The sequence below is a fragment of the Triturus cristatus genome, chromosome 7 (genome assembly GCF_964204655.1).
Source record: "Triturus cristatus chromosome 7, aTriCri1.1, whole genome shotgun sequence".
In the NCBI taxonomy this organism is placed as follows: domain Eukaryota; kingdom Metazoa; phylum Chordata; class Amphibia; order Caudata; family Salamandridae; genus Triturus; species Triturus cristatus.
The window spans coordinates 863,811,122-863,833,319 of NC_140590.1; the positions used below are offsets into that span (position 1 = coordinate 863,811,122).

The 22,198-nt window shown below is 49.3% G+C and overlaps 1 protein-coding gene across 1 annotated transcript in view; it reads right to left on the reverse strand.

Moving 5' to 3' along the window:
- Positions 1-22,198, reverse strand: part of ZMAT2 (zinc finger matrin-type 2) — a 96,915-nt gene that overhangs the window by 19,199 nt on the left and 55,518 nt on the right. Inside the window, exon 2 of the mRNA XM_085617798.1 lies at positions 6,027-6,120. Within this exon, the coding sequence (XP_085473924.1) occupies positions 6,027-6,120 (94 nt within the window). The remainder of the gene's footprint in view (positions 1-6,026; positions 6,121-22,198) is intronic.

Sequence of the window (22,198 nt, forward strand, 5' to 3'; positions counted from 1 at the left end):
CAAGGGAGCCGTAATAATTTGTACACAAGTTGGTCGCACACTGCTCGTCACACCAGCAAGTTGCCCCAAAGGACTGTGGTAAATGTAGTGGCTACGGCGGGTACGCCTATGCCACGATGTGTAAAGAGAAAAGTATGTGTTGCATTTAGCCATCCCTGGACACGTGTTTCGAGGTAGTTGCCTCTCGTCAGCAGGGAGCAGGACAATGTAAAGGGGTGCCGTGTGGACTGCCAAAATGTAATTAAAAACAGGTCAAGTACCTCTCATGGCGCGCAGGTGCAGATCCAAGGCTCGTCAGCCCGTTAGCTCAAGGGAGCCGTAATAATTTGTACACAAGTTGGTCGCACACTGCTCGGCACACCAGCAAGTTGCCCCAAAGGACTGTGGTAAATGTAGTGGCGACGGCGGGTGCCAGTAAGTACTACTGCTAAGAAGGAAGTACACCTGTGAAAAGAGCCACAGTACCAAACGGGCACGGACTTCCACACAAGTTGGGGGTGAGCAACCTGGAGGCTTTAATGGCCAGCAGTCAGTGGCCTGCATAGACGCTAGTGGAGTGGGTGCCTTACAGGAGCCATCTGTGCAACCTGTGACACTCTCACTGCTCTGAGACGCAGGCCAACTGGGTGCCCAATGGCGGAAGGAGCGCTTTAACATAGCATATTTTAGGCCACTTACAGGGCACGGCAGCGATCTAAACAGACAGAGATTAGAGCCTACATCTCCCATAAGCATCTTCCAGGTAGTAGAGACCTGCCTTGAAGGTGGTGGCCCTGTATGCTGTCGGCCTGGGGGAAGAAGGACTGCACCCTGAAAGACATGCTCACCTACCCCACAGGTGCCACAGAGGATAACCACCTGCCCCTCCCGCCAACAATATCCTTTATGGAGACCCTCTTTGCCTCCCTGCATGAGGACAGTCAGTCAGTTTAACGTAACCTATACCAGAATATCAAGCGCAACCTGGTAGAGGTGGAAAAAAAGCCTCCACGCTAGAGGATAATGACACGGCAAGAGGCGAAGAGATTGCATATCTGAGACAGGAGGGGGCCTTTGTCCACAGGGTCAGTTGGTACACTTACAGGCCCATACAGATGACCTTGAGAACCGCTCCAGGAGAAATAATATTGGAATCCAGAAGAAGCCACAACCCCTTGTGCCGTTACCCTGAGGGTTTGAACATATTAGCATCCGTTGAGGCTCCTTTTAGCCAGATCCTGTACTCTTACGACAAGCCCTGCATACAGCTGGAAAGAGTCTACAGAGTAAGTTGCGCAGGTGCAAGAGGAACCCAGCCACCCAACCTCGTTGTGCGTGTTCACAAGTTTCAGCTCAAAGAAAGCATCATCCTGTGTACGGCGAGGGACACCCACCCTATCTAATCCCGGGACCATGAGCTTGCGCTGTACCAAGACCTTTCCACTCCAGAAGTGCAGAAACTAAGTCCCATTACAGAATTCCTCCACAGCAAAGGAATCTCCAATAGCTGAGGTCTCCTGTTCCGCCTAACACTGCGCTGGAAAGAGACCATGCACTTCTTGAAAACGGTAACTGAGGTGCGGCACCTACGGAGACTTCCACAACAGGCAGAGGGAAGCTACCCATGCAGATCTCACAACAATGGGAGAGAGACAAAAGCACCAAAGGCAGCGAACTGGAAACTCCCCACAAGCCCCCGCCCAGATCCATAGATTATTGCGCTAGAGAGGCTAGTAGTCATTGCCAGTCTTGTAGGACATCCAGAAAGGGTGATCACAAACGGAGTGTGGGGTGGTCCTAGCAGACGCTGAAGGTGGGCTCGAAGCACAGAAGGGTCCTACTCCCTGTAAAGGATGTGGGTGTGGCAGAGGAGCCAGAGCGTGTATGATCCATCAACGGTGAAGATGTGTCCCACCCTTTGCTAGCAGTATAAACTGGACTACATGGTGTTTCATTGTCTGTGTTGTGTTATTTTCCATTTATTGGTTGGGGTCTTACTAAGGTTTAAACTCACTCCTCCATGCATGGAGTTCTTTGGGCCTAGGTCCGTAACACGGCTGGACTGACCCAGTGCTCAATTTGTAAAAAATCTATATAAATAAATAAGCGCCAGGGCCCGCGCCAGGAAGCAAATGTAGCTTGCACTACTCATTGTCCCCGCCAGCGGTGCCAGTGACATTATCAACACAACTGCTAAACATCACACTCTTACACGTGTGATAATTTAGACTATTCCAGGGCCCCAAAGCTACAGGGATGGCTCGGGTGGCAGGTATTAATCAATTTTAATTAATTTTTTTAATAAAAAAAACTGTTATGCTCGTCGCTAAAGTAAATAAACAGCGCCACCATGTGACAGACTGTAATAAGTGCCGGTGTTGACAATTAAGTGCCGGTGCTGAGCACCGGAAACCACTGGCTCAAATTAATCACTGCACGACACCTTCCCCTGCCTCTGGTGGCAGTCCTTCACTACACCAAGGTGAGAAGGGTACTGCATATGTATTCACCGATCTCAAACCATTCTGATATAAAAGATTATGAGCCTCAATGTTCGAGGCCTCAACAGTTCTGTTAAGCGGAAGGCGGTGCTGTCCTTCCGGCAACTCAATTGGGGGGGGGGGGGAGGGGGGGGGGAGCAATATGGCCAGGCCAGGTACCTCTTTAGGTGATGGGGAGGAATGGCTAAGGGAGGTGGGAATTGGAGACTTGTGGAAGTTGGCTCACCCACACATTAGAGATTACACCTACTATTCCCCTGTCCACAACACCTGTATCAATGTTTTTTGGGTTTTTTTAACTTGCAAAGCATACAAATATTTACAAAGCAAACCACGAACAAGCCTAGGGCCCTGTCAGACCACACAATTTTTCAGATTTTATATTTTTCGAGGATATAGATGATACCCCTGTGTCCACCCTATGGGAAATGCTCAAGGCAGTAGTGAGAAGGAATTTTATTGCCCCCTCTACGAAACAAAATGCATGCAGACGCAAGAAATCAACTGTAGTCTCAGGTGCAGGAACTAGAAACCATCCAAAAACAGACAGTGGACCCAGAGTTTGGCAGCAGATTGAGTCCGTTAGGGCCCAACTGTGTAGCTTCGACATGGATAAACAGAAAATCTCCGGCTCAGATTAAAACACATGTTCTACTTGGGTCGGCACAACTGTGGGAGGCTACTGGGGCACAAGCTTCAGTTTAAACGCCAGGCAGAGAGGGCTGAGATGCTTATTGTCCCTTACAGTGTTGAGATTTCCAACGATGGCCAGACAGTGAAGACCTTTTGTGACTTTTATCAACCCCTAAAAGAGGAGCAAGACCTGTAGGAGGAAGTCATACAGGCGTATCTGCGGAGGGCTCATACAAACTGCCTAACCCCCACAACAGGCAAATACCCTAGAGCGCCCCATCTGCCAAGAGGAAGTGTGAGACCGGCCTCGTGGCGTGGACCCTCCCGCCCAGTAAGCAACCCTGCAACCACCCCGGTACCACAGACTTCCGGCCACCATGGCCCAAGAACCCCGATGACCGGCCCAGGCCCCAGCAAAACCCAAGACACTACCCTGCATGCCGGCCAAGGGAGAGAGAAACCCCCCAAGCAAGACTGGGAGGCGCCGTCTCTGTCACACCTCGGATCTCCTTCCCAAGGAGGGTTTCGATCGACCACCAGGCCCCCGGTGAGCGGGCGCCTCGCATTCCTCCCAGACCCACCTGAACAGATCAAAGGGCCGAGCGGCAGGAAATCCCAACACACCGCCCCCGGGCACCCAGACCCCTCTCTGCGAGGACTCCGGACTTCAAAGAGGAGGGGGGGGGGGAGTATAACAAGGGGTGCTGGAGGGACAGGCGGCAGAGAAGACCTGGACCTCCGAGAGCCCTGCTGACCTGGTCCGGCTCGACCGACATCTGAACCCAAGGACGCTACCGGAGCCCTGCTGACGCTGTCGCGGCTCTTTGAACTCTGAAACCATCTGAGCCCTGCTGACGCTGTCGCGGCTCCTCGAACTCTGAAACCATCTGAGCCCTGCTGACGCTGTCGCGGCTCCTCGATCTCTGAAATCCATCTGAGCCCTGCTGACGCCGTCGTAGCTCCCGAGATACGGATACCACCTGTGCCTGCTGAGAGACTCGCGGCGTTTCTATCCAGAAGGAACGGCAGAGATTGCCGAGTGCACCCGAATCCCCCGGCTCGAGGATTGAGAGCTGCGCGACGGATACTCCACAAGAGACACTGACCCACAGACTGTCCCGCTACCCCACTACCCCCATCACGACACCACCACTGCTGGTGGCATTGATTCAACGGCTGTATCACGGATCATAAAGATCCCCGAAAACTTATCGATAAAGAATAATATCTCCCTGAGAACTACTGTGTGGTGTCCCTCTGTCGAATAGTGTGAGCTCAGCGGGTACGATCCTAGGAACGAGACCCTTCTAGGAAGGGCCTCTTCACCAACGCTCGGCCTAACTTAGGAAAGGTGGGTCAAAGGGTGGTCAGGAGCGTATTCCGAAGCCGCCCGGAGAACACCCTTCCAACAGGAAGTTATCTCGGCAGTGGCGCAAACGAGGCTGCATAGGTCTCCTGGCCCGGACGGCTTAACCGTCCTATTTTATAAGACCTTCTGTACCACGCTTATCGCGAATTCCATCACAAACGCGCCCTTCCCCGATCTATGTTGGAGGCCTCGATCTCAGTTATCCCAGAGCCTGGGAAGAGAGCGAGGCAGTGTGGTTCCTACCAACTCATTTTGCTTCTAGATGTGGATGCGAAACTCTTTACTGACAATCTTGCAACATGGCTCAATCCCTTCATGCCCAGTTTGGTAGACCCCGACCAGTCCAAGTTCATCCCTCATAGGCAGTGCTGAGACAATATTAAAAGAATCCTCCACATCATAGACAAAGCCAAGTCGTTGCAGAGAGAGGTGATACTCCTTGTCATGCAGAAAAAACTTTGATAGGGTTGGCCATATCTGGATGCGACCCTGAGCCACTTTGGTTTTGGGAGCAGATTACGTAGTTGGATCCAAAGGGGTTATACTGACCCCAAAACAGTTGTAAATGTCAGTGGCTCGCTTTCGACCTCCTTCCCGGTCTGCTTGTGAACACAGCAGGAATGCCCACTGTCTCCCCTGCCATTTGTTCTATATATGGAGCCTCTGGTGTAAAGGATATATGAGAACCTCAGGATGACGTGCTGGTGTCACTGGATGATCCGCTACACTCACTGCCTCCCCTACTCGAGGAACTGAAGGGATGTGGTACGGCGTCTCGTTTTTGGATAAACCCACAGAAGTCCCAGGCACTCAACAACTCCATTACATTGCGCACTCAGGAGCGGCTGGCTGCCTACCACACCCTGGCGTGGGTCAGTTACTCCATTCTTTACCGTGGCACGAAGATTGCTCCAACATTCACAGACACAGTGAATATTAACTATCAGCTGCGCCAGATCAAGGCAGACCTTGACCAGTGGAGGCACTATCACCTTTCTGGGCTTGGAAGGATAGCTGCCTTCAAGATGACCGCCCTCCTCAGAGCCCTTTTCATACTCCAGGCCCTACGGCATTCGAGCATACTTCAGTCCTTCCAGCCTGAATTTAACCGTTTGTTTTTGAGAGGAGAAAAGCCTGCGCTTGCACCGCAATTTTGCGTATGAAGCCCCAGTGACAGGGGGCCTGGGAGTGCCCAACCTGACTTAGTGTTACCAAGAAGTGCAGATAAATTTGTTACTGGAATGGAATCGCCCCGAAACCGAGAAGCACTGGTGCTTTATGTACCAGGCGATCATCTGTGGAAAGTGCCCTGGCTCCACAGGAAAGGACTAGTCTTTAGTTTACCATTCGGCTTTCTCCTATACTGTGCCACAGAGGACTTCGTTGGAGAGGGGCCCAATAGTATTGGTTGTTTGTTTGGCGTTTTCTGATGTGAATCAATAACAATAAAATACCATAATGTCAGAATGCCAATAAGTTAATTGTTTATAGTGTGTAACCTTGAATAGGCCAAACCAGGTCAAGTAGAAACAGATAAAACATACCATCTTTTTTTTCTCTTTCTTCTGTGATTCGTTTCTGTGCAAGTTTCTCATACTCATCCTTGTCCCACTTTCTCCTGAAATCCATATTCTTGGTCTGAAAATAAAACAAACATGCTTCTGTATCATTTATTGACATTTTTGGGAAAAAATAACTTCATTAAAAGAAAATACAAAATACGTTTTTCAGCAACAGCTCCCGATTACGATCGTCAATTTTTAAGTGATTCAAAAACAAGCAAAGATAATGGGTATAGCTCTTAAAATTAATTAGAGGAAAGAACTTTGGCAACAAACTTATCTATAAACGTTCTTTTTTTTACATGTCATTCCAGGAACAATGGTGCGGATTCACCAAAACGTTTAGAAGTATGGGAAGTGGTACTACAGGAGTACTCTTTTATGCCTTTCGAAATCAACCTGAAACGTCCAACTCCCTATTAGTAAAGTGCAAAGAAGGCCAAGTTCTTTTTATTTATACTAACTGTACATGAATATTCCAGTTTCAGCCCAGTTTTAAATGTTTGTGGCCAGTTCACAAAGGCATATAAGCAGATGTAAAAGTAATACAGGACTACTATTTCACATATTCCAAACGGCCTTTGTGAATCGGTCCTTTCGTGTCAAAACTTGAGAGGAGTCTTCTGTTCGTTTTTACATGGAAAATGTTATAATTTTAGAGATACTACATCTCAAAATATTACAGCAGCTTAGAAGAACACTGATCTGCTTGGGATTTGAAAAGGGCAAGGCGTATTGCAATTCGAGAGGAAAACCTACGTTTTGGAGGAGAGAAACTACTTTTGAAAGGGCACATTTCTAGAAATTGACTTTAAAAAACGGCAGCACTCTCCTTCGAAGGGTAGTATTATGTGTATTTTGTTTTAACTGCAGATATATCACCTTTTACGTATGAAGGATGCAATAGAAATATCAACACTAAAAGCCGGTGCACAAATTATGACAATTATTTATCCATCCATTGTCAGACTTACAACTGCTGAGCAGTTTGCCTGCATCCCCCGTATATGTGTCCAATACAAAAGTTACTTGGTCGACTTTAATACAGTCACAATACCTCAGGAGTTGAAGTTATCAAATAGTGACAAGTTACAGATAAAATGCCATATCAATATACAGAGGAACTTACACAAAAACCCAATGGTAGACACATAGGGTGCAACGCGAACCACTATTAATGTTATGGTTATTAGTAGAATATACTGCGGCCACTAGTGTAGCCCTGTAGTGCTCGTGGGGTTGCATGGCTGTAGCAGACCATGCTTTTATGAGAGGTTGGGGGAGTGCATTGGTGGACTGTATCCTATATGAGAACAGTAAAGGTAGTGCAGGAGTTTCTCAAAGGTGCCTAGACATGGCGCTGCAAGCCAGGCACTGCAAAAACGTGATGGCATGCAAAGGTAAAAGAATAATAGACTTGCGCTTGGCATGCTTGGTGGCCCTAAATCATTGTGCAGTGACTGATGTAGAGCGATTACGGACAAAGAGTACTTATGTGGGACGAGTTGGCTAGGTGTATGAGGTTCCATGGGTGCTCCAAATTGGTCATTGCGAACGGGATGCGATGGTATGAGATGATGAATTGGAAAGCAAAGGTGTGACATGCACTTTAAGGATGCTCTTGTGGTATCAAAGGACTGCCCAGCTTGATTGCCAACATAGACTGCATTTCATGCGAGAGGAGAAAAAAGTCAATTATTTATTGTTTGCCTGAACGCCAGAATGTCTCCCAGATGTCTGGTATGGGTAGGAAGGGTGTTCCTAAATTTGGCAATCTGTACTGGGAAGGCGGCAGCCATTTAAAAATGTTGTTATTTTTTGGGGAGGAGCCTAGCGCTTGACCAAGATGGCCGCGTGAGCTTAGAGCTCCCGAGACCCTCGCGCCCTCCGTCGACTATCCTGTCTCTAATCCTGATGGTATGCATGGCATCGTGTTGCTGAGTTGGCAGGGAGGCGATTGATGCCACCCGTGGTCGGATCGCCCATCGGGAACCGGACTTACACCTGGCGGAAGATTGCGGCCTGTCTCCCGGGGATGCCAGGGGCCAGAGTTGGCAGGAAGCCCGGCTCCTAGTTGATCAACAACGGCCAGGCGAGGCGTGAACGGTCGGACGGAGGTCCCCGCTCTTTCACTTTCGATTTCGTTTCCTTTGTCTGCCCGGACACTGGAGAGCTCTGGGTGGCTTTATTACCCCAAGGACGCTCGGCGGGCTACTCTGGCAGCATAAGGCAGAACTGCACACTCCTTCTTCCTCTCTCTGAGAGGGATCAGTCTTAACTGCACGGGACTGCCCGGAGCCCATTACGTCGGGCAAGGCAGAAGGGGATCGGCTGAAGACTAAGTCTACCAGGCGGGGAACGTATACCCAAGCCAACAGCATGGACCGCTACGCTCTCCAGAAAGCATCACCGAGTGGATCGTGCCAGGCGCCGGAGGCCCAGAAGGAGGACTCGCCTGTGGCACCGGAGCTCTCCCTTCAGGATGTCATGGGCGCGCTCGACGGGATGCAGACCTCGATGGGGAGACAGTTCGAGGCCCTGGCGCATAAGGTGGATGCCATCCTGGTGGATGTCAACCTGATCCGCTCGGACCTGGGCAAGACGAACGAGCGCGTTAAGAGCCTGGACCTTAAGACCACGGGCCTCACTGACGATGTTGCGGAGCTGCAGACCGAGGTCCGTAAGCTAAGGACCGAGAGTGACCTCGTCGCCCGCCGGCTGGAGGATTTCGAGAGCCGGGCCAGGCGCAACAACGTGCGCGTCATCGGGGTTCCGGAGTCCTCGGATGAGGCTTCGGCGGACCTGCTTGTTGAGGATTTGGTCCTTAATCATCTAAAGCCGAGGGGCCTTGGAAAGTTCTTTGCTGTGGAAAGGGCCCATAGGGTGCCGGGTGGGCGGTCCAAGGCGGGTGCCCCGCCACGGCCGATTGTCGCCCGGCTCTTCCATTTCCGAGATCGGGACGCTATCCTGCAAGCTTCGAGGGTGACGGGCCCAGTTCCCTTCCAGAATGCGTCGGTTAATTTTTATCCGGACTTCACCCAGCAGGTGCAGAGACAGAGACAGAGCTTCCTGGGGGTGAAGCGGAGGCTTCGGGAACTGGATCTGAAGTATGCCATGCTTTTTCCTGCCAGACTACGGGTGGTGCACGAAGATCGGACTTTCTTCTTTGACTCTCCTGTTATGGCCGACGAATGGCTGGACGCTTTGCCCCGGCGAAGGGTGACGACACGGCCGAGCATGGAGACAGTGGCCGGGATGGACAGGGCTGATATCTCAGTGCCGACCTGACTTGTTTTGGCTACACTTGGGAACTTGAAATGAGTGCAGTAACTGTGGAGGGTTGCGGGAGGACGAGGGGTGCTCTTTTCCTCCCTTAGGGTACTTTTTGTAGATTTTTTGGTTTTGTGGGGCGACAGGCACACTGCAAGTTGGGGGGGCTTTGTAAGCTGCAGCAGGGGTGCAGGGTGGGGGGAGTTGCGGGGATTTGGAGTTTGTTGTTGGGGGGTTTATTTCTGCAAGGCATGATGATTATCCTCAGGGCTGTTCCATGGTGGCTCCTCGGGTGTGGGGTGGGCCTCTTTCCGTTTGAGGATGGGGGGTAGAGGCTTAAGTGTTATAAGCTGGAATGTTAATGGTTTGGGGGATCGCATCAAGAGGGGGATTGTTTTGCAATTTTTGAAACGCTCAATGCCTGATGTTGCCCTGCTGCAGGAGACGCATCTCATAGGTAACACGTGCTATGCCTTGAATAGGAAGGGGTATAAATTCATTGCACACTCGGGATTCTCTTCTGGGTCCAGGGGTGTGGGCATCCTGGTTAGAGCATCGTTGCCTTTTGAGGTGGACTCCACCATTGTTGACGATAGGGGGAGGTTTGTGGCGGTGGCGGGGCGGTGGGAAGGAAGAACTTTGGTTTTGGTTTCGGTTTATGTCCCGCCGGCCCTGCAGGCCTCCACATTTGCTGATCTGGGCAGGGCTTTGCTGACTCTCCCGGGGGGTATGCTGGTAGTGGGAGGGGATTTCAACGCTGTGGGCTCCGGACTGTTGGATAGATACCCGCCCAGGGATACAGGGGGGGCTCAGAAATGGCTTCCAGATTTCCTGGACACGCTTGGTCTCATAGACTGCTGGAGGCTCCGGCACCCCACACAGAGTCAATACACATTTCACTCCGGTGCGCATGGTAGCCTCTCCAGGATTGACTACCTGCTCACTCTGGCCGCACATGCCTCGTTGGTGTCCGAGGCGAGGCACATGGCACGCGGTATCTCTGACCACTCACCAGTGTGGATCCGGCTGGATCTAGGTCGGGAGGGAGGAGGGAGGGTGGCCCCCATTAACCCCTGGTATTTCCGAGACTCCAAGATGCGCAGCGCCCTGGTAAAGAAGGTAGATAGTTACTTCAAAGAAAATCTGGGTACCGTGGACTTGGCGGTGTCGCTGTGGGAAGCTTTTAAGACCGTGCTTCGGGGGGAAGCCCTCTCCCTGGTGGTGGCTGCCAAGAGTCGGAGGGATGGCGAGGTACGGCAGGTAGAGGAGGAGATCGCGGCCCTTGAAGGGGCTATGGAGGAGGGGGTTACAGAGTCCTCGCTGCATGAGCTTTGCCTGAAGCAGACGGAGTATAGGGACCTGGTGACGGACGCCGCTAAGACCCTCAGTAGGGAACAACAGGGCCGCCTGTATGACGTTGGTGATAAGGCAGGGAAACTCCTGGCGTGGTTGGACAGGAAAGAACGGGTCAATAGAGTGGTGCCGGAGTTGATGGGTGAGAAGGGGGAGGCGATTGTGGAACCTGAGGGGATTGTGAAGTGTTTCGCGGAGTACTTTCGTGGGGTTTATTCCTCTGTGTCGGACAGGCCGCCCGAGGACTCGGCTGATCTCCTCCGTGATATCGAGTTGCCCTGCCTCTCTGACATAGATAGGGACGATTTGGATGGTGATATAACGGTCGACGAGGTGGCGGGGGCTATTCGCGCGTTACACTCGGGTAAGGCCTCTGGACCGAACGGATTGCCGATAGATCTGTATAAGCTGTTCCCGGATAGGGTCGCCCCTCACCTGCGCGCCATGTTTTTGGAGGCGCGGGGGGATGGGATCCTTCCGTTGGATCAGCGGCTGGCGTCAATCGTGGTCATACATAAAGAGGGTAAGCCTCGAGATAGGTGCGCCTCCTATCGGCCCATTTCACTCCTCAACGCTGAGCCGAAAATTCTGGCTAAACTCCTGGCGACCCGTTTGATTAGGGTACTTGGCGACTTGGTCCACCCGGATCAATCCGGCTTCATCCCGCACCGAAACACGGCACTAAACCTTAGGCGTCTTCATGGCGTCATCGCCAGGGCGGACACGCTGCAGGAACCGGCTATTGTGGCATCTCTTGATGCCACGATGGCCTTCGACACGGTGGAATGGGCATACTTATGGGCCGTGCTGGCCAAGTTTGGTTTTGGCCGCGGTTTTGTGAATTGGGTTAGGTTGCTGTACGAGGGGCCGCTAGCGAATGTGGTGGTGAATGGTCGGGCATCTACTCCGTTCCAGCTTGGTAGGGGTACTCGGCAGGGTTGCCCCCTGTCGCCTCTGTTGTTCGCCCTCCCCCTTGAACCGTTGGCTGCGTGGATACGTTGGCACCCGGAAATACGGGGCCTCCGGTGGTCGCCTGATCACGAGGACCGTATCTCGCTCTACGCCGATGATATCCTGTTGTATCTTGCCTCACCTAAGAAGTCGCTTATTGTGGTCTGTGACGTACTTGCATCATTCGGAAGGAACTCGGGGCTCGTAATCAATTGGGGCAAATCGTACTTGTACGTTCTTAGTGGCGAGGTCCCACCGATCCCTAGAACGTGTGCGATACAGGTCGCCCAGCAGGGTTTCGTGTACTTGGGGATCTTTATATCCATGGACCCTGCTGTGCGCTATGAGAAGAATCTGCTCCCCCCCCTGGCACGCTTGAGGCGCGATGTTGAAGGTTGGCGGAGGCTGCCGCTCTCCCTTGTTGGGCGTGCGGCCCTGTTCAAAATGATGTCTCTTCCCCGCTTCCTCTACGCCCTCCAGAACACCTTGGACTGGGTACCGGCCAAATACTTTCGGGAGGTCGAAGGCCTCCAACGGACGTTGCTGTGGGATGGGCGGCCGCGAATAGCTATTGCAAAGTTGACGCTCCCGTGGTATGATGGGGGCATTGCGCTCCCAGACATCCGACGGTACTACTGGGCCACGCAGCTGAGCGCGATCAACCATGGGTTTTATGGCCCCGCCCTCAGCCCTGGATATGCCATGGACAGGTGGTTGCTGCGTGGTGGCAACTACTACAGGGCGTTGTATTCGCGGTCCCTAGACTCGTCCCTCACAGGGCCCACAGGTGTGGCGGTGCGTGTGTGGAAGATGGCGACCGACTCGCTGGGCTGGAAGGACAAGCTCACCCTCGCTACCCCATTGTTTGAATCGGTGAGATTGGGAAGGCTCTGGCATACGAAGGGCTTTGATAAGTGGGACCTGATAGGTATATCCAAAGTGGGAGATGTGCTGCATAAGGAGAGGGTGAAATCCTTCGAGGAGTTGCAGACTGAGTATGAGCTGGGGCCCTCCGAGTATTTCAGGTATATCCAGCTGCGCCACGCCCTCCGATCAGTCCTCGTGGAGGGTGGGAAGGTGCCGGAGTCCTCTCCCCTTGAGAACCGGGTTCTTGATGGTCATATGCCCGAGAGCACGATCTCGCTCATATACAAGAAATTGATTAACGTCCGGGCAGACATGCTTTTGGGGCTGAGAGAACAGTGGACTAGGGATGGCCTTGAGTTGGACAATGAGGACTGGCAGTCAGCGGTTTCTTCTCCTAAGGAAGTTGCGATCCCGTCGCGTCTGAGGCTGGTGCAGCTTAAAATACTGCACCGGGTCTATGTGACGGGGCCACGGCTGGTCCACATGGGATTCTCGGAGGACGGCCTGTGCAGGAGGGGATGTGGTATGGTGGGTACTTTCCTTCACATCATTTGGGAATGTGGTGTCATTGTGGAGTTCTGCAGGAGAGTCCATGCAGTTATGGGGGAGGTGACGGGCCTTGCTGTGCAGCCGGAGGCGCGGTGTTGCCTCCTGAACGTCTGGGGGCCCACTGACCTTGATGAGGCGCAGACCCAATGGGTGACCCTGGGTAACATGGTCGCTAAAAGGGATATTGCGCGTCTGTGGGGCTCCTCGGGGCCCCCTACACTGACCGCGTGGAAAGAGAACATGGACTGGAGCATGTTTAGGGAGAAGACGGTCTATTGCTCCAGAGGTCGCCCCCGGAAATGGCACGCCATCTGGGGGCGGTGGAACCAATACAGGGGGGGGGAAATATGTCTTGCCCCTGATCTGGAACCTCCCGAGGAACAGCTTTCCCCCTGACCCTCTTTCCAGCAGAGTTTGGTTTTAGGTACCGTTTTGGGCCTCTGCTGTCCCCCTTCTTCCTCCGTACATTGTCTTGTAATTAGTAGATGAGTGGGGTCCGGCCTCCCCTGGGGGCTTTCACCATGGGCTTTCAATGTTTCTGCCTTGCTGGGGTTTGTTGTGAGTTTTTCTGTGTTTATTTAAAATTGGACCTTTGCACTAATCTTTGTACTGTACTGGGGACACATCACTGTATCTGACTTTCCATGCTGCCGAACCTTCGGGCTGTCGGCTGAATAGCTGTGTCCTGATTTTTGAAATAAAGGTTTTCCAAAAAAAAAAAAAAAAAAAAAAAAGTTGTTATTTCAGCAAGTCAATTAGAGATGCGGTTTTTGACCGAATTTCTCTTCAGGACGGCACTCAGCTTTTATCAAAGGAATAGAGGGTGTACTCTGATGATTGCCTTATACTCAACACAGAGAGTATAGAAGGAGATGTGTCTTGATACTAGGCGCCAGTGAAGCACTTGCAGTAGTCCCATGGTCAAAAGTGGATGATAAGTTTGGCTACAGCGTTCTGTACCTGTTTAAGCCTGCATATAAAGAAGGCAGGATCCCTGGGGTATTCGCTGTTGGTGTATCTGGGAGAGTCCAAAGCTGACGGTTGCTATGACCCACTGACGAAACCTTATAAAAAGGAGGGTCTTTATTTGTGTTGTGGCTTAAAACAAACTATCTCGAGGAGTAATGAGAGCGCAGTATTCCGTTTGTAAAAGATCCTTTTGACCATCAAGCACATTAAGGTAGGAAGGGAGCTGGTAACTACCACATCTGAGGATTCAATTTTACGTTGCATTGAGTTTGAGGTGCTTCGTGTTCATCCAGTATTCCACTGACAGAAGGCACTAGCGCATGTTATTCCAAGTCAGCTGTGTTTTGTAGTCTGAAGAGGATTCGAGTATCTGTAACTGTAGCAAGAGTGTCTGAAGATCTTTATGATGCCACGACCATGTCTGGAGTAAGCAATTAAGAGGAAAGGTACACTTGTGAACCTAGAAGGAAGCCTTTTCCAATGCTGAATAGTGAAGATGTGAGAGGTTGATGGTCTGCTGTGGCATAGAGAGGAAACAAAATGCATACAATCTGGCAGACCCTTGAATCAGTAGATCCTTAAGCATGTGCAGTAGAGTGGGATAATGGTCTGTATCAAAGCAACTAAAAGATTGACTATTAGGAACGGTACAACTCCATTTCTATCAACTGGTGTTTTGAGATCATCAGAGAAGGATGTCAACAATGATTCAGTATTGCATCCGCTTGAATACAATAAACTGGAATTGTTCCTAGAAGGCTGCTCTCAGAATGTTTGCCCATGAAACATCCGTTGACAATGGGTCTGTAGTTGGCAGGGCCAGACTGGTCATGGTATCTTCAGGAGTGGCTTGATATAAGTCATCTTGACGGCAAAGGTGAAGCAGCTGGACACCGTGGAGTTGGTTTGATGGTTTTAGCTTGCACTGTTGAAGAGGCTAAATGGAGGATGATTTTGAAAAAGCTGGTAGGTAGAGGTTTGCTAGGGAGGCTGTTTACTGCATAACCTTACGAGATCTCAGATTTCTTAAGCTATGAGAGGGGATAAGATGCATGGTCTTCCAATAAGGGTTCTCATGGTGCTTTTATGAAGTGGTTGATAGAGCAGTCTTGTGATTTGAAAATGAAAGATTTCAAGTGGTTCACATAAATAGCTGCATGCAAGTGTGTCCATAGAAGTGGCCTCTAGATAGTTTAGCATTTATCTTGTGGAGATACCTTCATGGGCCAGCAGATTCTGTGAAGCTGATCCAAGTAGAGTGACTACTTCATTTTTCTGACAGCTGTCTTACAAAACCTGTGTTGTGTAGCTTATCCTCTCGTCACGTTCATTTTTCCAGGATCTGCCCAGTGCTCCATTTCCTGGGCTGATGAACCATTGTGGACTTCATAATTGCTCTTCTCTCCTTGGCAGGAATGAATATGTTGATATTGAAGGTAGCCATGGGGAACACAGATACTCTGAAAATCAAACCTCTGAGAAGCAAGAGATTTTGGTCCTTAAGTAGCATTTTCCCAGTTTTCAAAAGTTCTGTGGTGTAAGGATTTGCAGAGGGCTTCAGATTTTTAGGGAGGCTTAAACAATAGTCCCAATCATCTTTATTGTTTCTGGCAGTTGAAAGAGTCTTATAAGAATTAAAGATGGTTTCTTAAGTGTGCCCTGGAGAAAGGACTGGTCAATAAACAAGGTGTTGCAGATTCCAGGCGTATAATTTGGGGACAAAAGATTTTAACTGGGGCATGTGTTGCTTATCAAACCAGGTGCAAGTATGTATGGCGAGGCTGTAGTTGTCCAACGTGATGACATTAATGAATCTATAGAAACTTTGTCAATTGTTGTGTCGGTCAGTGGAGGTCTACATATGAGAAGAAGGAGCAGACATAACGTTATTATGTGCATTAATTAGTAGTGATTCACAGATTGGTTTTAAAAACTAGACCAATCATGCTTAGGATGGAATGTTTCTAGGAGCTGGCCACTCCTACACTGGAGTGTGTTGTTCCAGACTGGATAGCTTCATGAATGAAGCTTATTCCATATTGGAGTCAGTGAAGATATTGGGTATATCATACTGTAGACAAGATGATGGATGGTTCTACTGTGGGGGGATCCCACAGGGGGAAAATAGGGGATGAAATAAGGAGGGAGAATAAATGCGTAATAATCATCCTATCCGTAAAAGACTGAAAGGAGGGATTTGACTGGGACTGGCAGGCAAGAAGGCAGGTATCAAGATTTACAAATGGGAACAGAGGTGCAATTGGTCACAGTGGGGTGGCAAATTGGGGAGAAAAAGGGAACAGAGCTAACAGCGTAGGCAACAGGGTGGAGTGGGAAGGAGATGAGCCTAGTATGCCGGGGAGGTGAACAATAAAATATGGGAAGGCATGGTTGGAAACCTTTGCGCGGTAAGTGAGAGGTGGAAAAGAAGTGGACCTACTGAGGATTGCTTTGTCGGCTATCAATCTATGAAGTGAAAAATGGAGCTGCAAAGTTGCCATACATGGATGCGCAGTGCTATTTGGGTTGAACCGAAGTGGCAAAGGACCAAACCCTGGGACATTCAGCTAAAGTGTAGAGTTTCATTTTTGAACTGCCCACAAGAGATGAAGGTGCAATAAAGGGAATGTCCCTGCATAGTACAGGAGCATTATCCCCTCTGTGCCCAACTGTGTATCTCGTATCCCGTTTCTCTTTAGCCACAGCATCCTGATAATCTAAGTATGAACATAGGCATTGCCATGTCCCTGCCAATGCGAGGTCCTGGAGCTCTTCCTGTGAATTGGAGGAGAGCATATCAGGTGTGTCCAGGAGCACTACAAATGAAGCAGTGCTGGAAACATACCGTGTTGGAATGGTTAGTGCTCCCAGACCTTTCTATGTGTATCACTAAGAGTGTGGCCTACATGCCCCTTGTGTGTAATGTTCTGCTGTTATGTGAACGCCCAGAACCTTGCACTAACATTGTATGTGTATGTCAAGAGTGGGTATAGGTGTAATTTGAATGTAAAACACGTGCACTAGTAGGACTTTGGGCGTTTGCGAGTCTGAGTACTGAAGCCAATGGGATCCATTTTGGATGCCCATGGTTTGTCATGGCACAAGATGGAGGATGCGGACAGCTTCTACAGACAGACAAAGATAGTGGAAGTGAATTGCCTGCATTCCTATAGCTGGAGGATTGAGATGAGACACTGAATTGAGGAGGATGGAGAATGAGCTACCTTTAGAAATTCCATGAGGCCTTTTATGAGCAATGGTCTTCTGATTTGTTCTTTCAGAGCACTGTCATTTGGTTGATGGTAGAGGTGATGGATGGGACTGCAATTTCTGTTGGGGAAGTTGAGGAAGTTTCAAAGTTAGACCTCCGCTTTTTGTCTTTCCTCGATTACTACTTCAGAAAGACTGGTGATAGCCAGGTGCAGAAGCTTCACACTTTATTGTGCCAATGTTGTGAGAGCTCAGGTTTGGAGACTGCTCCATGGATACCTGCTGTGAGAAGCATTACTTTGCACAAAGGTTATGTCTAGAGAGCTGACAGAGAAGGAAACTTGAAAGAACAACTCTTAACCAGTTCTGCAGATTTAAACTGTGAATCCACATCCACTGTGCAGAAAAGGTGTTTGAAATTGGGACCAAAAATACGCCACTTTGTTCCTGTATGTGTAAATATTGTATTTCTACAGCACTAACCTAGCCAAAAAGCAGCAGAGGTAGCTGGGTTGTAAATAGTTACTCAATTGTGATGTAGTGTTCTTTAAAGGAGCAGGTCTTCTACGATTTCATAAATTGGAGTGGGCCTGTGGATAAGGGAATGCCCATCCAGATCCCAGCTGCATAGACAGAAAAGATCAGCTGCCTTCTTTCTTTTAGTAGTATGATGTGTTCCTAGCTGCGGGTGTGCCGAGAGCCACCAGGGATGGTGAGCTTGTCTGCAAGAGATGGGGTGCTAGTTGGGTTTACCTTGTAAATGATGCTGTTGGTTTTTGAGATGGTGTGGGCCGGCAAGGGGTGCCAATGGAGTACCATCAGGATGGTGGTGAAATGATCATATTTCCTTATGCCCTGGATGAGATGTGCTGCAGGGTTTAGGATGCCCTTAAGGAGTACCAGAGTACAGTCTGGTATGCCTTTGACAGAGTGTTTAGAGAGAGCATGAACGGCATTTCTCAAGTCACTTTCTGGAAGAAATGGTTTCACTGTCTTAAGAACAGAGAGCCAGTACTTGGCCATCTTTTTTTCTGGCAAGGTGCTCCTTGACAGAGTCGGTGTCCAAGAGACATGGCTTTTGGTGAATGTGGGAGTTCGAACCAGTCAAGGTTCATGTCACTGAGTCAAGTTTGTACGGTTTCTGGGTTTGTCGTTCTTGACAAATAAGAACTGGGTCTCCCTTAGGTTCCTATTTAAAGTCCTTCATGAACAAGAAAGGGAGTGCCACGCAGAGTACTAGAAAGGTTGCAGTGTGAACAGGGCTGTTATCTGACAAGGATCCAAGATGTGAGTGGACTTCATGTGAACGGACCGCTTGCTAAGAGAGAGGAGTTTTTCTGGCCCTGCAGAAAGACCGACCGTACAAGAGGAGAAGCTCAGTGTGTTCCTGGATGAAGGGACACCCAAAGAAAGCCGTCTGCCTAAAATACAACAAACACAAACTATCAGATCCACAGTAGGGGAAATATGAGGTACATAGTAAAGGACCTCAGTCAGGAAGTGAATGCTGCCAGCAAGGTGGGCCAGACTATTTTTCTTATAAAATGAAGGCCCTCATCCATCGAGGTAGCATGTTTCATCACTGGGCTGGTCCTCACGCATCAGATGAGTGCGGTGGACTCCACCTGGAGCTTTTTGTGATGTAGGCAGTTACAATCTACTCACAAAAAAAACACTAATTTGCTTTTTCCACTTTTCTAATTTGGTTTCTGCCGTTAGGCATTTCAGCTCACGGCAAGTCTGTGGTGCCCCGAAAGAGGTGCCCAAACACTGATTGAATCAAATTAGGATGCACAATTACAGCTTAATCCAACTCACGTAAAATTTTGTTTTATTTTAGTTGTACAGATAAGCCAAAAAAATGGGCTGGCTCGGATCCCTTTATTGTAAACAATACCTCATGTAAGCGAGAGCTCATTGAGTGCATGTGCTGCTGGATAAGAGATCTAAAGTAGTACCTGAATCAAAGCAGGAGCAGCGGAAGGACACTCATTATGCAATTACTCAGTACATGCTCCACCGAAGGGAAAAACACATGAAGAAGAAAGTGACAAATGAGAATCAATGAAAAGAGAAAAAAGATGAAGCCAACCAATAGTAAGTAATGGAAGGGTTTTAGGCTTATAGGAAAATATCTAGCTAGCAACAGCGCATGCCCTCCCTCAAGCACGCCCTAAAAATGAGATTCATGTTGTCAAGGAGAAACTGCCTAAAGGACTTTAGAGCCAGAAAGAGACAAAATTATTTGTCCAAGATTTAGTTGGGCAAGTGGGAAAGCTGTGGTCCTAACAATCTGCAGATCTGACACACACTTTGCTCCTTTGTGCAATATCCATGCGAGTCTCTCCAACTCACCATTACCAATAACAACAAGGTCCTGTAACAAACTTCTACCCAAAACATGCTACACTAGCCACCACCCACACACACACACACACACACACACACACACACAGAGTTCAACATAGCACTGATCGATTGCCTCATGTCGAGGAGATGACAAACGCTCGATATAAAGCAGAGACAACATTGATGTAGACATAATTTGCACAATGAGAATCGGGCAGAGACCCAATACAAAGACAGTTGGTGGCATCATGGGACTTCAATAAAATATTGTTTCATCTCACCTTTCCTCATGCGATAGGGCCAATACACTCTCTCAAGTGTTTCACAATAAACAAAATGACTGCACTCTGTGTTCTGTGTGGTACGGATACGCGCTCGCAGAGAACCTCCCACTTCTTGCGCAGCAGCACTTCCGGTCAGCTGATCGCTTCGTACGGACGCCGTAATCGGCAGAGGCAAGAGGCAGAGGCAGCTGAGTTCTGAGACCGGAGGCCTGAGACTCCCGAGACCTCACGTAAATTCCTGCCCGGCAAAATAAACTACCAAAATCTACAAACTAAACGAACGGACGCACTGAGGACGCACTGTGGACTGCGAGCCCGGTAAGCGGGAGGAGCGGAAGGGGCGAGCCGCGACTTTGACCACGAGCAGCAATTGGGGCAGCAATCCCCCTGTTGCGATGTGGCTGCTAAGAACCTAGCCAGATAAGCGGAAGTAGAGAACTGCATCTCGAGAGGCTCCGGACGGCTAAACAAAGCATAGAAGCGCCATATGGAAATTCAATCCAGTAGTAAGAGTTCTAGGCGTTGAAGTCCAGTGAGCAGGAGAAATTGGACTGGAAATAGACTGAAGAATCAAGCTGATAAAACTGAGTAGTGGTGGAAATGGTAGAGGTAGAGCGCGGGCCCACAGACCAGAGGTAAGTGGAAAAGATAGTACGTCTCCATCTCTTTAAAGTATACAGGGAGCTAAGAGCCCTAGTGCTCCCGAAGTCTAGCTCACTAAAAGGAAGCAAAGGAAAAGTCATCAACAACAAAAAAAAAAAAAAGAAAGATAAATTGTATATATCCAGGAGATAAGGCGCCAAGAAAAGTAGAAGAAATGGCCCCAGGGAGAGCTAAAACGAGGAGAATGCCAAAAATTCCTAAGAAAATAGGGGATAAAAGCCTTGGGAGGGATGATATAACTTTTACCAAAAGGTTTGATCGACACAAATGGCGATATGGCTACACCCTCCGGGAGTAAAACACCAGTGACGGGGCTTACCTACTCTCTGAGCGCAAGCCCGCAGAAAACATTGACAACTTTGAAATTGGCAGGCGCGAAAGGCGGGTCGGCAGTCTCAAAATCTATTAAGGACTTTATCGGCAAACACTTTCCGAAGGAGAGACCAGATAAAGAGATGAGAGTGATAGAGACACCACTAACTATGGAGGACGATGCCGTATTAATCGTGGAGAACTTGAACCAGACCAATTTTAGTATCGCGGAGATCACGACGGAACCACGTTTGTCTTCCTCGCCACGGCTATTCCAGTCGCTACCTACTCAGAACAGAGTTGTAGAGGTGGAGGAGGAAGAAAGAACAAAACAGAGTAAATCCTTAGGTGATGAAGACTCTGCTCAGAGGATATCAAGCATGAGTGGGAGAGTAAGACTGGAATTTTCCAATGATACCCATGTTGATTTATCAGGTCTCCCCCCCCACCCATAGCCTGGAGGTGACAGGCTCCTCCAGTTTATCTATGCTTGAGGTTATGCTGACACTGCAGAAAACCTTGCAGGGAATTCTTGAGGTATCAGCTGTAAACAATGAAATTTTAAAAACGCAAAGCAATCAGTTTAGGATTTTAATTGGGGAGCTGACACAGATCAAAAATCTAATGCCATCTTTAGTAAGAGCTGTAGAAGTACAGGAGGAAATAATTGTGGAAAAGGGGATTGATGTGGCAGAAGCGAGTGGTCCTAAGGAGGCAGAACCATCGGTATATATATATCTCGTTGCCCCATGATTATAAAGAGATGTGGGGAAAGAAGGGGTATAAAACAAAACATCCGGGGGCGAAGAAGGGGAAAAAAGGCCCCACCTAGTAACCCATCCACAAAGTATCAGGAGAAAGGGAAGGGGGTAAGTTTAGAGCAAAGGCCAAGGAAAAAGGATAAGGTAGTAAGGCAAGGAACAAAAAAGCTAGCTTGTGAAGAAACAGGAGCAAGTACCGAGAGACCGGAGGGAAAACCAGGAAAAAATATGGAAATGAGCTCTAGGGGGACTTGGTGGAAATACCAGGTGAAAAGGAGGTCGTAATTCAAGATTGGGGGATGGAGCCGCCTTTAGCTGCCGGGCCCAGTAACCCAGTCCCAGGGATGAGGTGCAGGAATAGAGGTAAAGAAAAAGTAACCTATCAAAGAAGGGAAGAAATGTTAGAAGAAAGATCACTAGATATGCGGCGAGATAGGCCCGTAGACACATGGCTATTCTTAGAACCAACAGGATATAGAAAGGGAGGGAAAAGAGCCAAGAAATTAAACCCCCTAAATCGCGCCAAACTCCTCTCCTCATTCGCAAAATGCCCTAGTTTAAGATACGCAAGTACAGAAGACCTAAAATAAGTGGGGTTCCTGATGAACACTAAAGG